This window comes from Sparus aurata, chromosome 8 (genome assembly GCF_900880675.1).
Source record: "Sparus aurata chromosome 8, fSpaAur1.1, whole genome shotgun sequence".
Taxonomy (NCBI): Eukaryota; Metazoa; Chordata; class Actinopteri; order Spariformes; family Sparidae; genus Sparus; species Sparus aurata.
This window is the reverse complement of record NC_044194.1, coordinates 36,566,884-36,580,377: the sequence shown is the minus strand read 5'-3', so window position 1 is coordinate 36,580,377 and position 13,494 is coordinate 36,566,884. Positions and strand designations below refer to the sequence as shown.

General features: G+C 39.3%; 1 protein-coding gene across 1 annotated transcript; it reads right to left on the bottom strand.

Moving 5' to 3' along the window:
- Positions 1-186: 186 nt before the first annotated feature.
- Positions 187-13,188, bottom strand: LOC115585922 (C-factor-like). The gene is made up of 7 exons (XM_030424583.1): positions 12,894-13,188; positions 10,228-10,282; positions 5,739-5,935; positions 4,806-4,863; positions 2,759-2,877; positions 1,388-1,498; positions 187-460 (listed from the first exon to the last, which is right to left on the bottom strand). Exons 1-7 carry the CDS (start codon positions 13,029-13,031, stop codon positions 347-349), a joined length of 792 nt encoding a protein of 263 aa, XP_030280443.1. The 5' UTR covers positions 13,032-13,188; the 3' UTR covers positions 187-346.
- Positions 13,189-13,494: the final 306 nt, after the last annotated feature.

The window sequence follows — 13,494 nt, the reverse complement described above, 5'->3', positions numbered from 1 at the left end:
GCGAGGACATAGTTGTATTGACCTGTACCTTCATGTCTTTAAAGAGCCTACAGCACTTTCACTTGTCGGTGCAGACCCAGCAGGGGGAGGATTGCTGTCACCAGTATGTTGTGTACCTGCCCTCAGCTGACAGCGAGCCAGTTAAGTTTCCAATAAGAGAAGTTAAAAATGACAGAGCCCAAAAAGTACCATCACCTTGGTATTAATGTCTTTGTTAATCAAAACAGTTATTCTGGTACATGGTCTTTATCAAATATACACGTATTTTGTATATATATATATATAGACATTATTTATATACAAAATCGTTTGTCTGGTAGGTCAGGCGTGGTTGTCTTGGTGACTGCTACCAGGGGATTATGTTGCCCTGCCAGTCCAGAAGCTTCCCACTGTCTTTGTTGCTGAGGGATGACATCAAATTGAGCATGCCATGTACACTGTCCTGGGTGGTCAAAGGAGCCTAGGTTAGACAACAAACACAAGAAAGAGGAAAGTCATCAGAAATAAAACAACTACATTATCCCTGTCTTCCCTCCTACTCAGAAACCATGTAAAGCCTATATACATGGGTCTCATAATGCTGAGAAAAGTGGGACTAACTATCCAGGGTCTATTATATGGAAGGTCAAATAGCTCAAAATGTAAAGTATTTTGTTACCTGTAATAATATAGCACTTGGCATCACATAATGTTTCTCATTAGCTGCTGTTACTTTTCTTCTGCTTTCTTCATGACAAGCAAACTCAAACACGTAGTACTTTTACCTTCAAATAATAAGGTAATTCTAAAAATCAGGTCTAAGAGTACGATAATTAAAACAGAGCAGAGAGACAAGTTTGACCTATATGCTTCTGAACAGTCAGAATTCATGAAGACTCGATGACCGAATGTAGAACATGGAGAATGTAGCTGATGATGTGATGTACTGCAACCAGGTCATTTCAAAGTTGAAACAACATGCTATAAAAATGCTCTACCAACTGAGCTAAACGGCGCCCCAACATTACTGTAATGTTTAATGATATTGCTGTATGCAGAACCTTTGTTTTGAAATACCAGAACAGGAAATGTATTGTGTACCGGTGGAAGATAAACAAAGCAAGCTAAAGTGAAGCTCCTGAAAGGACTGACAATTTCTATATGTATATTTTTTGGATTTGTGATACAAGTGCTGTGCCCCATTAAAACATGCTGTTGGAAATGGGCCAGTTTGCTGGTCTGTGGTATTTAGGCTTGTAGTTTTTAAGAAAAGTTCAATCAAACAAAATTACACCTGGCATTGTGCTTGATTTGGCACTGATCAATACACCTTCCATATTGTGTTGACCTTATTCTTCATGTATTTAAAGCCTATAGGACTTCCTGTCTGAATTCTCCACCAACTCACCTCTTCTCCACCCATGTCGGTGCGGACCCAGCCGGGATGGATTGCTGTCACCAGTATGTTGTGCATCTTGAAGTCCTCAGCTTGACAGCGTGTTAGCATATTGAGTGCTGCCTGGTGGCCAAAAGCCGAAAAGAAATAAACTTATTATTCTCTTATTATTTTAATTAAATTATTCTTGAACATAAATAACAGGGCGATATTGGTTTCTAAACTGTTCACAAAAAATTGAAGGGAAGCAAATGTTACTCTGTTATGATACTTGTCAAATTTGAAGGCATTTCACTGAGACAGCTCTGCTGAAAGTCACAAATGACATTCTGATGCGTGCAGCTATGGTGAACTCTCCATGTTAGGTCTATTAGACCAATCTGTTGCCTTTAATACCTTTAATCATATTGTTTTAATTGATATATTATAAAACTGTGGTTGACATCTCTGGTCCTGTACTGAAATGGTTCACTTCATACTTATCTGACAGACACTTGTTCAAAATGTTAATATTAACAACAACGTGTCTTCTTCTAACCTCCTCTTTGGCATTTGACGAAGGTCAATTCTGGGTCCAACCTTGTCCAAACTTTGAGTTTCCTTCATTGTTTTTATTCGTAGCTGATTTTTTAAAAAACTTTTACCTTAGTTTCTGATTTTGTGCACATTTTTTTTTAATTACTCATGTTTGCTTGTCATTATTCATTTCATCAAAACACTCAAACTCAGCTGCACATGATGAAGGCAAAGTAAGAACATTAAACAAATCCTATACACAATGATTTTTTTAAAATGCTGATGTCTTAATATGCCAGAAATACTCACTAGAGCACCAAATGTGAATGTCTGACATAAACAATAGTGCCCCGATATTATTATTGAGCTTTTGTTGTATAAATGTATGTATATTATGAGTTTTTAAAGAATTACAGTAGGTCTTCAGTAGAGAACCAACAGGCTATGAGCTAAGAGTGATACACATTAGGGATGTCAGAAAATAATGTGAGAGACAAACTAATACATTGTTGGTTTTAGTCTTTTCATGGGATTTGTTTGTGAAAACTTAAAAACAGAATAATACCAGCCTTTTCTTACAATATACTTAGGATGCATCAAGTGAATAAGTTTAAAGATTAAAAGAAACAGGGTCTGAAAAGTGGTTAATCTGACCACTCTGTGACTTTGGTCCTGCACTTTGTCTGTCCTGTGTAGTGTGGCCTCTGTATGTATGATCCTATTTTATAAAGACAAAGTAACGAGCCTAGTCTTCCAGAGATAATAGCAGATTCAAAAAAATAACAACAGTGTCAATATTTAAAAAATAACCTTAAGTGGTTAATAACTTAGTTGATCAAATTCAGAGTTTGTGCAAGTTGAGAGTACCTTGCTTGTCCTATAAGGGTACATCTGTGCAACTGGGAAGGTCTCTGGACATTTCTCTATGGATGAGATGAGGGTGGAGATGTTGATGATGGCTGACCTCCTGCAGGACATTGTATTACCTGAGAGAGAGAGAGAGAAAGAAAGAGGACTAACTAAATAAACAATAACGATTCAAGCTCTTTCCACTTCACAAAATGTGTCTACATTCTGTTACTGTGTTTTTTTTCTCTTCTGTCCAATCTAAAGAATGGAGGGCACTATGAACATTAATGGGCCCCTGGAAGAAGTTTTCAGATGAATGTGTAATGCCTGAACATATCTGTGGTTGATAGCTGTGAGAAGCTGACCTTCTGTTAACTGTGAACTGATCTGTTTCCCTGTACATTGGTGGGACAAACATAACTCCATTCCAAGCAGTTAGATTCCCAACCAATGCCATAGCTGATGTCTTTTTTTTACTAACTTTAATAAAGATATGATCTGGAAATAATAAATAAAAATAATACTAAAATTTTGTTCCTGACTTATCCAGCAGGCAAGGTCAGGCAAGACAAGTTTATTTGTATAGAACAATTCAGACACAAGGCAACTCAAAACTCAAAGTGCTGAGATTGGGTCCCTTTGGGAAATAAATGGTCTTCTGTGGGGGGGGCTGTGTTATCAGAAGAAAGGTTGCTGGTGTGATTCCGCTGGTCTGCATGTTAAAGTGTCCTTGGGCAAGATACTGAACCCCAAACTGCTCCTGATGTGCTGTTTGGCACCTTGCATGGCAGCCTCATCGTCAGTGTATCTATATATGAATTAGTGTAAGTTGCTTTGGTCAAAAGCGTCTGCTAAATGCCCTAAATGTAAAGTTAATGTGAGCAGGATCTGGCTAAAATGAGTACCCATGTGGGTTTTTCTTTTTTATTTTGGGGAACTCCAGCAGAGAACATTGATCACCCTGAGTGAAATGAGCTGTCTTTCCAGCAAAATAAGGCAAGCTCACATATGTACTTTAAAGAAAGTGTCACTGTCCCTTTCTATGACTCCATTGTTGACTCAAGAGGTAGAGCAGTCATCCACCAGTTGGAAACTGACCAGATGCACTATGCCATTACTCTGTCTGACTTCCTTGTCTGGCTCAATCTGCTCTGCCCAGATTGATATGGCTGCCGACTGTTTTCATCAAAAATTGCACAGGCATTGCATGTTTCAATGGTAATAATTATCCACCCTGTCTGACCAGTGATATCAAGGTAACAATCAGTGACACCTGATGGTAACAATCAGTGGCAAACCCTGACCAATGTTTCCATGGTAACAATTAGCCACTCCCTCTGGCCAGTCTTTTCATGGTAACAATCATTGACACCCACTAAGTGTTCCCATGTTTCCAGTGACACCCGATGACCATTTTTTCCTGGTAACAATCAGTGAACGGTGGCAGCAAATGACAAAAGATGAACAAATGACTTATGATTTTCTGTTAGCTTATTGAGTTTAAAGGAGTGCAGGAACTGGTTGATATATACAGCAATGCAAATATAAATAAATATATCATCAGTTGTTTTGTTCAGGACACTGTCCTGAACCTGACTAATGAGTCAGCAGAAGTAATAAAAATTGCTGTCTGTTTGTTGTTCACCTGTTCATAGTAAGGGCAGGCTTAGTCAGAGGCATATTAACAGCAGATTTAGAACATGATCATGGAGTCAGATCAGATAGCACACACTACACCATTCAGATCCACAACAAAACCTATCTGGGTTTATCCAGGGCACTGTGTGGCTCTGAAACTCAGTAGTGCTTCCCCCTTCTAGCCTTTCTCACCCTAAACAGTTGGCTGTTTTGCTGCTCTACTGCAGCAATTATGTTGTGCTGTCAGTCAAACATGTAAAGCCAGCCCCTCTTTGCAATTCTTGATGAAAAACATCCATGTGGAATAGTACAGCACAATGGGCATGAAACCATAGATGTCCATTGATTTTGCCCTATTTTGTATTACCCCATAATGCCTATATCTGAGATACAAATTCTAGGATGGCAAAAAAGAAAATATATTTACCCATTTCCTTTGCAGCTGAGCCCCTCTCTGCTGCTCTTTGGAGGAGTGGAAGAAACATCTGAAGAGAGAGGTGATTACTGACCATAAATGTGTATTCCACATATGTTGAAAGTATACAGAATTAGGAAAGTGGTGTGTATATACTGTGTACAGTGTATTTTATCAAGTAACTGATTCAACTACATGTATTAATACCATCTGAATTTACCAATGTAATTTATACACCATATTTATTGTTTGTTTCGTTCGTTCGTTTTCTTTTCCGCTTTTCTGTCAGGGTTGCGGAATGTTGCCGCTTTTTATCCCCCCGGGGGGGTTGCAGGGCTTACTGGGGCCAAATCCAGTTCGACTTATGGGCAAAGGCCAGGGTACACCCTGAACGAGTTGCCAGCTCATTGCAGGACCCTTACTGATGGCAGTGGCTGCCCTACAGGGTGCCAACTGCACATCAGGAGCAATTCTGGGGTTCAGTATCTTGCTCAAGGATACTTCGGCATGTAGCTCAGTCCCACCCCAGGGGAGCCGGGGATTCAAACCAGCGACCTTCCGATCACTGGTCCACCAGCTCTACCCACTGAGCTACAGCCGCCCCCATATTTATTGTGTCATATATATTTTATATTTGGGGTATATTCCTTACAATATAACCAGTTGCGTGTGGTTAGTTGTCCACCACCTGTTCTTGTCTTTTAGTTTTCTTTTCTGCTCCCCCAGACTGTTTTTTCAGTAACACCTCAGCAGCGACACAGACACATGATTGCGAACAGCATACATGTAGGTGTCTCCCTGTGGTAAAATGATGCAAGAAATGCAGAAGTTACCCCCTTTTTTCACCCTGACATGCTGATATCTGTTTCAACCTTTGTGCCTGCATCTGTGCGTGTCTGTGTTTATACCACACTATAAGTGCAGAGAACAGTAAGACAAACTAACCTTTGCAAGGATAAATGGTCCAGCCACATTGGTTTCATACACCTCCATCATGTGTTCTTTCCCAGTGGCAGATAAAGGTGCTGGTGAGGCTGGTTTGTTGACAGCAGCGTTGTTGATGAGGAGGTTTAACCCATCAGCCCCAATCTGCCTGCTCACAGCATGGACAGCAGCAGAGATACTGTCCTCATCTGACATGTCTGCAGATAGACATGCACATGCAGAAATGTACATTCACAGAACCACTTTGGCATTTGATTGTCAGAGAGATTTACTGTAAATATCATGGCATGGGGACTAGAAACATTACAAACTGAAACATGGTTCATCACTGCCCAGGAAAAGGAAGGCTCTATAGTGGTTGATTAAAAGCACCAGGACATCACCAGTACCATCTACAGAGTGTCAGTGACATCAGTGAATTGAGATGTCTGCTAAAAGCCAACACCCACCCAACCACAGTCTGTTCACCCTGCTGCCATCTGAGAAAAGATACAGAAGTATCTGCTGCCATACCACAGAGCAGCTTCATTATTCAGGCTGTGAGACTTGTCAGTGCATTTGTTTATTTTTGTGAAGACAAACTACGACAGACTTTTTTTTTCCCCTCAAAGACTTTTTTAAGGCACAGACACCTTTATCTGACAGTGGATAGACAGGTAATGGGCGAGAGAGGGCAGTGTGACATGCAGCAAAGGTCCTCTGGCCGGGATTCGAACCAGGGTCCACTATGTATGTGGCATGTGCTCTTAACCACTCGACTATCTACGCGCCCTACGACGTATTTTTTACCATTTATTCATAATTGTATTATTAAGCAAACCTTGATCGAGGACTTTTTCTGTTTGAAAAATCGCAATGAAATTGGTGTATGCTAATGTTAGCTAGCATACTACTGTTGACAGATAATAAAATCGACAGTTTAGATCTCATCTCCTGTTCTCATTGGGGAAAAGACAGCCCATGTTGACGGCGTCTCTCCAACCATTTTTATCATCCAGACTTTTTACTACAGCTATTTCTCACTGCAAAGTAATAATGTTCCATCAGAAAGCTGTCTCCATGCGTTTACATCTGGGATTAAATGAACTGCTGCATCACTCCCTTTGGCACAATAATCTTTATTATATCCTGTAGTGTGTGATTCGCCATTATTTTAAGTCTTATAGTGTGTGCAGGTCTGAGATTGGAGACAAAAAGATCCCAGAAAAGGAACTTACAGCGACGCTGTAAGAAGACGTGTGGTGAGCTCCACAAAGTTGGTTTGTGACTATCAATATAAAAGAGCATCAAAACCAGTTCAGCTTAAGTATGAAAGGAGGAAGACTGCAAAAGAGTCATAAGCCTGACAAGAAAATGAGCAAAACATGGGAAAACTCGGACAGTGAGAGAGAATGATGACAATGAGGAAACTATGACCGGAGAAGCTAACGTGACGTTAGCTATCCAGAGCACTCTGCAAGAGGGTCTGACTTTTCTCTCTAAAGAACTGAAGGACTTTAAACGAGCTATGAGACGAAACCTTAGCTAATTTAAAGACCTCTCAAAAACTATGAAAGAAGACTTTAATGACTTAAAAGACAACATTTTACGACAACTACAGAGTCAAAATGATAGCATACCTGGAATCAGGCTGCGTCAACAGCTACAGCTGACATGAACATGCTGAAACAGAACACCAGCATGCAGGACAAGATAGTTGATTTGGAGAGTCGTTCCAGGTGGAACAACCTCCATATTTATGGAGTATATGATAATGAGGGGGGATTATTGCATTATGGCAGAGATCGAATATATGTCTCGTCTTGACCTCTGACAGTGGTGCCCCCCCCCTGCAAAAGCAGACATCACCATGTTCTGATCCCATTTAGGGTAAGCGGATATTTTTTGAGCCTTTTATTTTCCTGCATGATTTGAAGTGTTGAATAAACATTTTCATAAAGCAAGCATATTTGCCCTTTCTTATGTTGTTAAAAGTATTAAGAACATGAAAAAAATACATTACGGTACATTTAGAACAGAAAAAAATGTGCCAAAAGAATTGCGATTAATTTGCGCTCAATCGCGAGTTAAAGCGAAACTCTCGCCAAAAGCAACTGAGGCTTTATTTGGGATTGAATATGAGTCAAACCTTCGCGTGAAAGCATAATTACGACGAAAGAGGCACTTTTAAGATTTACCGTAGTTTCGGTTTTGGGCACGTTAATTTTGAACGGGAGTGACGCGCAGGAGCTGCAGCAGCTAACGTGAGTGGTTCCAAAACCTTCTTTTGCATAAACTCTGTGTACACAAACAATGTTCTCAATGCTCTTGTTCATGAGTAGAGACCCTGGTGATGCTACGAGCAAAGTTTCATGTTGTGTCGAGCCTTCTTAGTGTTCTAAAAATAGCGATTTTGATGCTAGCATGTCTTGCCCCATGCACTCCCGTTCAAAATTAACGTGCCCAAAACCGAAACTACGGTAAATCTTAAAAGTGCCTCTTTCGTCGTAATTATGCTTTTACACGGAGGTTTGACTCGTATTCAATCCCAAATAAAGCCTTGGTTGCTTTTTGGCGAGAGTTTCGATTTAACTATGGAAAAAATGCAATTAATCGCGATTTAAAAAATTAATCGTTTGACAGCCCTAATATATATATATATATATATTACCTTCATAAATATATATATATGGAGAGAGAGAGAGAGAGAGAGATAAGATGAATTAAGATAATCCTTTATTTGACCCACAATGGAGAAATTTAAAGCGTTGCAGCAGCAAACAGCAGTATAGGAATATAGAACCTAAGTACAAAATTTAAAAGTAAATATATAAAATATTGAAATATTGAAATGTCATCAAATCAAATCATAATGAATATTATTATTAGTTGTAGTCATCTTTGCATTAATTGTATTTCAATCTTTGTGAGGGTAGTATTTACATTAATTTCATTGTGTAATTTACCATTAAGACCAAAACAAATCTTAATAATCTGCTTGTATGATGGATTTCTTGTCATACCAGGGTCAGTGCTAAAGTTTGTTACTAAGGGTGACACGGAGCCAGCGCCCAATACATCACCAGGGCCATCAAGCACCATGTCATCTGTAAAAGGCTTGTTCCATTGTTGAACGAAGCTGTTCATTTCATTTGTTCCTGCTAATAAAGGTTGTAAACCTAAATGGCATTTTGTGATACAGTCATTTTGTAATTAGGGGGGCCTCAAAATAAAATTCTGCTTAGGGCGGCCCTGTCGGTACTTCTTCTGCCATGATGACTGGGAGTGGAACAAGCTACCGCTAAGGTGAGCTGTTGAAAAAACCTTCTTTTTAGTAAACTCTGTTTACTAAAACAATGTTCTCAATGCTCGTGTTTATGTGTAGAGACCCTGGTGATAGTACGAGCAAAGTTTCATGTTGTGTCGAACCTTCTTAGTGTTTCAAAAATAGCTAATTTGCCCCAAGCACTCCCACTGAAAATGAGCTTGCCCCAAAACGAAACTACAGTAAATCTTAAAAGTGCCTCTTTTGTTGTAATTCTGCTTTTACACAAAGGTTTGACTTGTATATGTTCACAAAAAAAGCCTAGGTTGCATTTTGGTTAGAGTGAGACGTCACTCAGACTGGTTGCACAAAACACACCCATGACTAATTCTGAGTCTAAATACCACCTCTTTGCGCCATGAGCCTCACTTTGCATCCAGATTATCTGCTGTTTAATTAGCAAACCATTGTTAACCTCTTAGTTTTCCAGAGGCCCAGCTGCTGGATGTTCAGCACTTTTTCATGACACTACAACCAATTTCTACATACATTTTCAGGAATGATAAACTCAGAACTACATTGAAGTGACTTTTCCTGTAGGCCTATGTAAATTCTATTTCTCTGTTTATCATATAAGGTCAGAGCTTGTTCCAGCAGTCCACTGCCAGGTCAGAATAAGGTCAATTCAAAGTTAACTTGTATCCAGCCTGGCTCTATGTGGAAAAAACAACAGCAGAGATTTTAGATTAGATAGACACTGGGAGTGTCAGGTGAATTGCTGTGTGTGTGCGCTTGTCAGAGTGAGACTCAAGAACAGACCTCTGGTATGAGGAATTTCCTGTTTACCTTGCTGCCATCTGGCAAGCAATAGAGAACTATGAACTGCCATACTACAAGATTACAGAGCAGCTTCTTTCCTCAGGCTGTGAGACTCGCATCTGTTTACATTCTTTTCTTCTTCTGAGTAGTGCTTGGTGCTCACACACAGTTATAGTTTATGGACAGTGTTTCCTAAATGTTGAACTTTTGACATGAAGATGCCAGACACAGATTCAAAATGCCCAACATGTTTATTTATATTTGTATATGAATAACTATGTATATGCTCTGCAGTCTATGTAGCATGAAGGAGCATAAAAGCTGTCATTTCATTACGCAACCCTGTGTTTTATAATGATGAATAAATTACCTTCTACCTTAATATTTAATTATCTACACAGATATATTAGGGTGTGTTGTGTTTACCTAGTTTGATTACAGTGATCTTTCCAGGGTATTGAGTGGGAAGTGCTCTCAGGGCCTAAAGGGAACAGAGACAAGAGGGAGACATGGAGAATGACAGGAAGAAAGATGGTAAGGTGAGAATAGACAGACAGACAGCGAACGTTTCAAAATACACTGCTTATTTCATGCTAACTTGAATCGTGTGCTGTACCACATTTCTACCAATGGACTTACATTGCTCTACTGATCAACAGTTGGTGTGAATACCATTTACACATTTAAATTTTGACAGAACAAGACTAGCGGTTTTCCTAAGCTTTCACTCGTTTAATTAGCCTGACATGTCCATGTCCTGGACTTATCTCTGTACTGTACACAGAAAAAAACAGGTATGTCTGAATGACCTGGATAAGATACTAGACTGTTTCATTAAAAAGGTTTTCATGGAAATGGGAGTCTATCTAATATCCCTGTGTTGAGGATATTCTGAGAAAATCATAATTAATGGTACCCCTGGACCATCATTCTAATCACAACAAAGTCTGCTTTTTGCACCAGCTAATTGGATGAGTATGAGACTCTCACCCAGGCGACTGGGAGTTCATATACCAAAAGGAACATAGTATTTTACGGTTGACTGATTATTACCTCCATCAAGGATGTTTTTGCCCATGTTCAATTGTCTGTTGGTTGGTTGCATTGTCAGAAGGATAACACCAAAACTACTGAACAGATTTCAGTTTCACTTGGATGTGGGACGGGTCTCTTTCTCGCTCTTTCCTAGAACTTATGAAGGAGCAACAAAGTCTGCTTCAAAGCAGCTTATTATGTCTGAATGACTTGTGTACAAGACTCTAACCCAAGGGACAGGGTTTGCTCTCCATTTGGAACATAGTGCTACACTTACAACATGTGCACTCATGTTTAAACTAAGTTCCCTTATTATTTCCTTATTTTTCTGTTTAAGTTTTCAGTTTGGTAAATGTTATGTGACAAAAATCCTTAATAGGCAACAAAAATACTTGGATAAGTTTAGGAATCTCCCAAAGATTATGTTTATGTACAACTAATATGCTATAGCAAATATGTTTTCAGGGAAATGTTATCAATGGAATGCAAAGTCACAAAATATCAGTACTGGACATATCATGTTTACTGTGTAGTTTATTTCTATTCCTTATGAAACAGTCCTTGGAGATAAACTATAGCATCGTTGTTCCAGCAAGTGCCCCCTGTCACACCGCGGTGAGGGATGTCCTGTCTTGGGGTTTTTTTGTCTTGTGAATTTCATGTTTTATTTTGAAAAGTAACTCTCCTCTCATTTCAGGTCACTTACCCTTCCTCTTGTGTCACCGGTCTGGCGTCTTCCCTGATCCCTGATTGTTTCCCTCTGTGCTCCCTTCCCTCGTGTGTGCATATAGTCTTTGTCTTCCCCTGTCCGCGTTGCCAGAGTATTTCGTTTGTCTTGTCGAGTACATCCAGCCTTGTTCACAGCCTTGATCGTTTCCAAGTTAAGTATTGCCAAGTTTTGTTTTCTGTTTTTTTAGTGTTCCTCTGAAGAAGAGTGATTTTGTGTTAATAATATTTTTGGTCAATCTTTTGTTTCAGTCAGGTAATTTCATAGCGTTTGTCTTTTCCCTCTGCTTGGAGCGTTTTTCTTTTGTAGAGTTTGTAACATAGAGTAGTTAATTTTTATAGCCTGCGAGCTTTCCTAGTTGAGTGATTTTCTGTTTATTAAATTTTTCATAGAAATAGATTTTGAGATTAGTGTAGGTTTCTTTTTCCTCCTCCGGGAGCACCTTTTGTTATTTTGTGTTGTCTGTTGATCGTGTCTTGTCCTCTGGACAAATAGATTTTCATAGTCCTGTTATTTTGTCATTCTGTCTGAAGAGTTGCTACTCAGAAAATGAAACCTGTCATTACTGCTGCCTATCTGCATCTGAGTCCTCTTTCTTTGCCGAGTCTGACACCCCCAAACATTGTTTCTATAATCTTAAAATACTTTTTTTTACTAAATTTGAATCCCTAAACCCAACCAATCTTTTTTTGTGCCTAAATCTAACCAGACTTCAACTACCGTGTTGTCCAACAGTTTTGTAAGGACCTGACAGATGATGCTGTTTTGCTGGTAAACTGTCTGATAAGAGTTGAATAAACAAAGAGAGACATAAGTTAAAACCTGTAATTTCTCAAAAATCAACCAAATTGTTTTTAACCAAAGTGTTTGTTTTAGCCTTATCGACATCACCTACTTCAACTTGCGTGTAGTTCAAAAATGAGACTCTTTGTGAACCACTCACCATAACCCACACTGCAACAATATTTATTTTTGAGGAACATGTATAGAGTAATGTGTAAAATATCTTGAATAATCTTAACATTAGGTAAGTTGCAGCCATAGAACTTCACCCATTTTAGTATTTTACACAGAGTAAGCATCATATAGCCATCAATAACTGTTGGAACAAATAGAACTTCCCTCCACAACAATCACTTTGACCACACAGAGATCGATTATAATAATTAAATGCTTGGTAGTATTTAAAAGTCTTCCTCGTGTATGTGAGTCCAGGGTCCATATCTCTTAGACCTAAATCAGCTTCCACACCTTTCTGTGAATAGCAGCGATGTGTTTGTTAGCAATGGATCAGAGAATTTTGTCAAGTACTTATGTGTGACTGTTTTACCTCAGCCCTGGTTCCCTCTGCTTCTCTGCAGCAGGCATAGATGTGAGCCCCCTCTGCTGTATTTTGAGCCAGCTGTTTGACCAGCTCCAGACCAATGCCTCTGTTGGTCCCAGTCACTAAAATGTTGCCTGCTAGCATTTCCAACTTGTTAGCATATCAACTGTCAAAGCTCAGGAGTTGTCTGACTGCTGTCTTGTGACAGTGACTAGATATGTGTGAAAGCAGTGTTGCTGTAATGCCAGTCCTGTGTGCGTCATGCCCTTACTATATAGTAGGTGTGTACTTCACAAAGAAGGCAGGAGTAAGAATCTCACTTCACTGTGTGTCACCTGTTGCACTACCTATTTGGACAACCTTTACCTTACTTTTTATTATCTTTGTTTCAACCAGTCTGCACCAGCACTCAGAGTCTCTGTTGGACTTACGTAATGACATTGTATGCTTCCAGAATCTCTTCCAGATCTGTCTGTCAGTAAAGATATGTTCAAACCAAAAGCTAAGCTAACCATAACCATCCTTTTTTCATTAACTTATTTGTTCTCGTTTCTTAACGCAGTATTTAAAACTGTGTAAAATACTGTCTGATCTAAGAGTAATAATG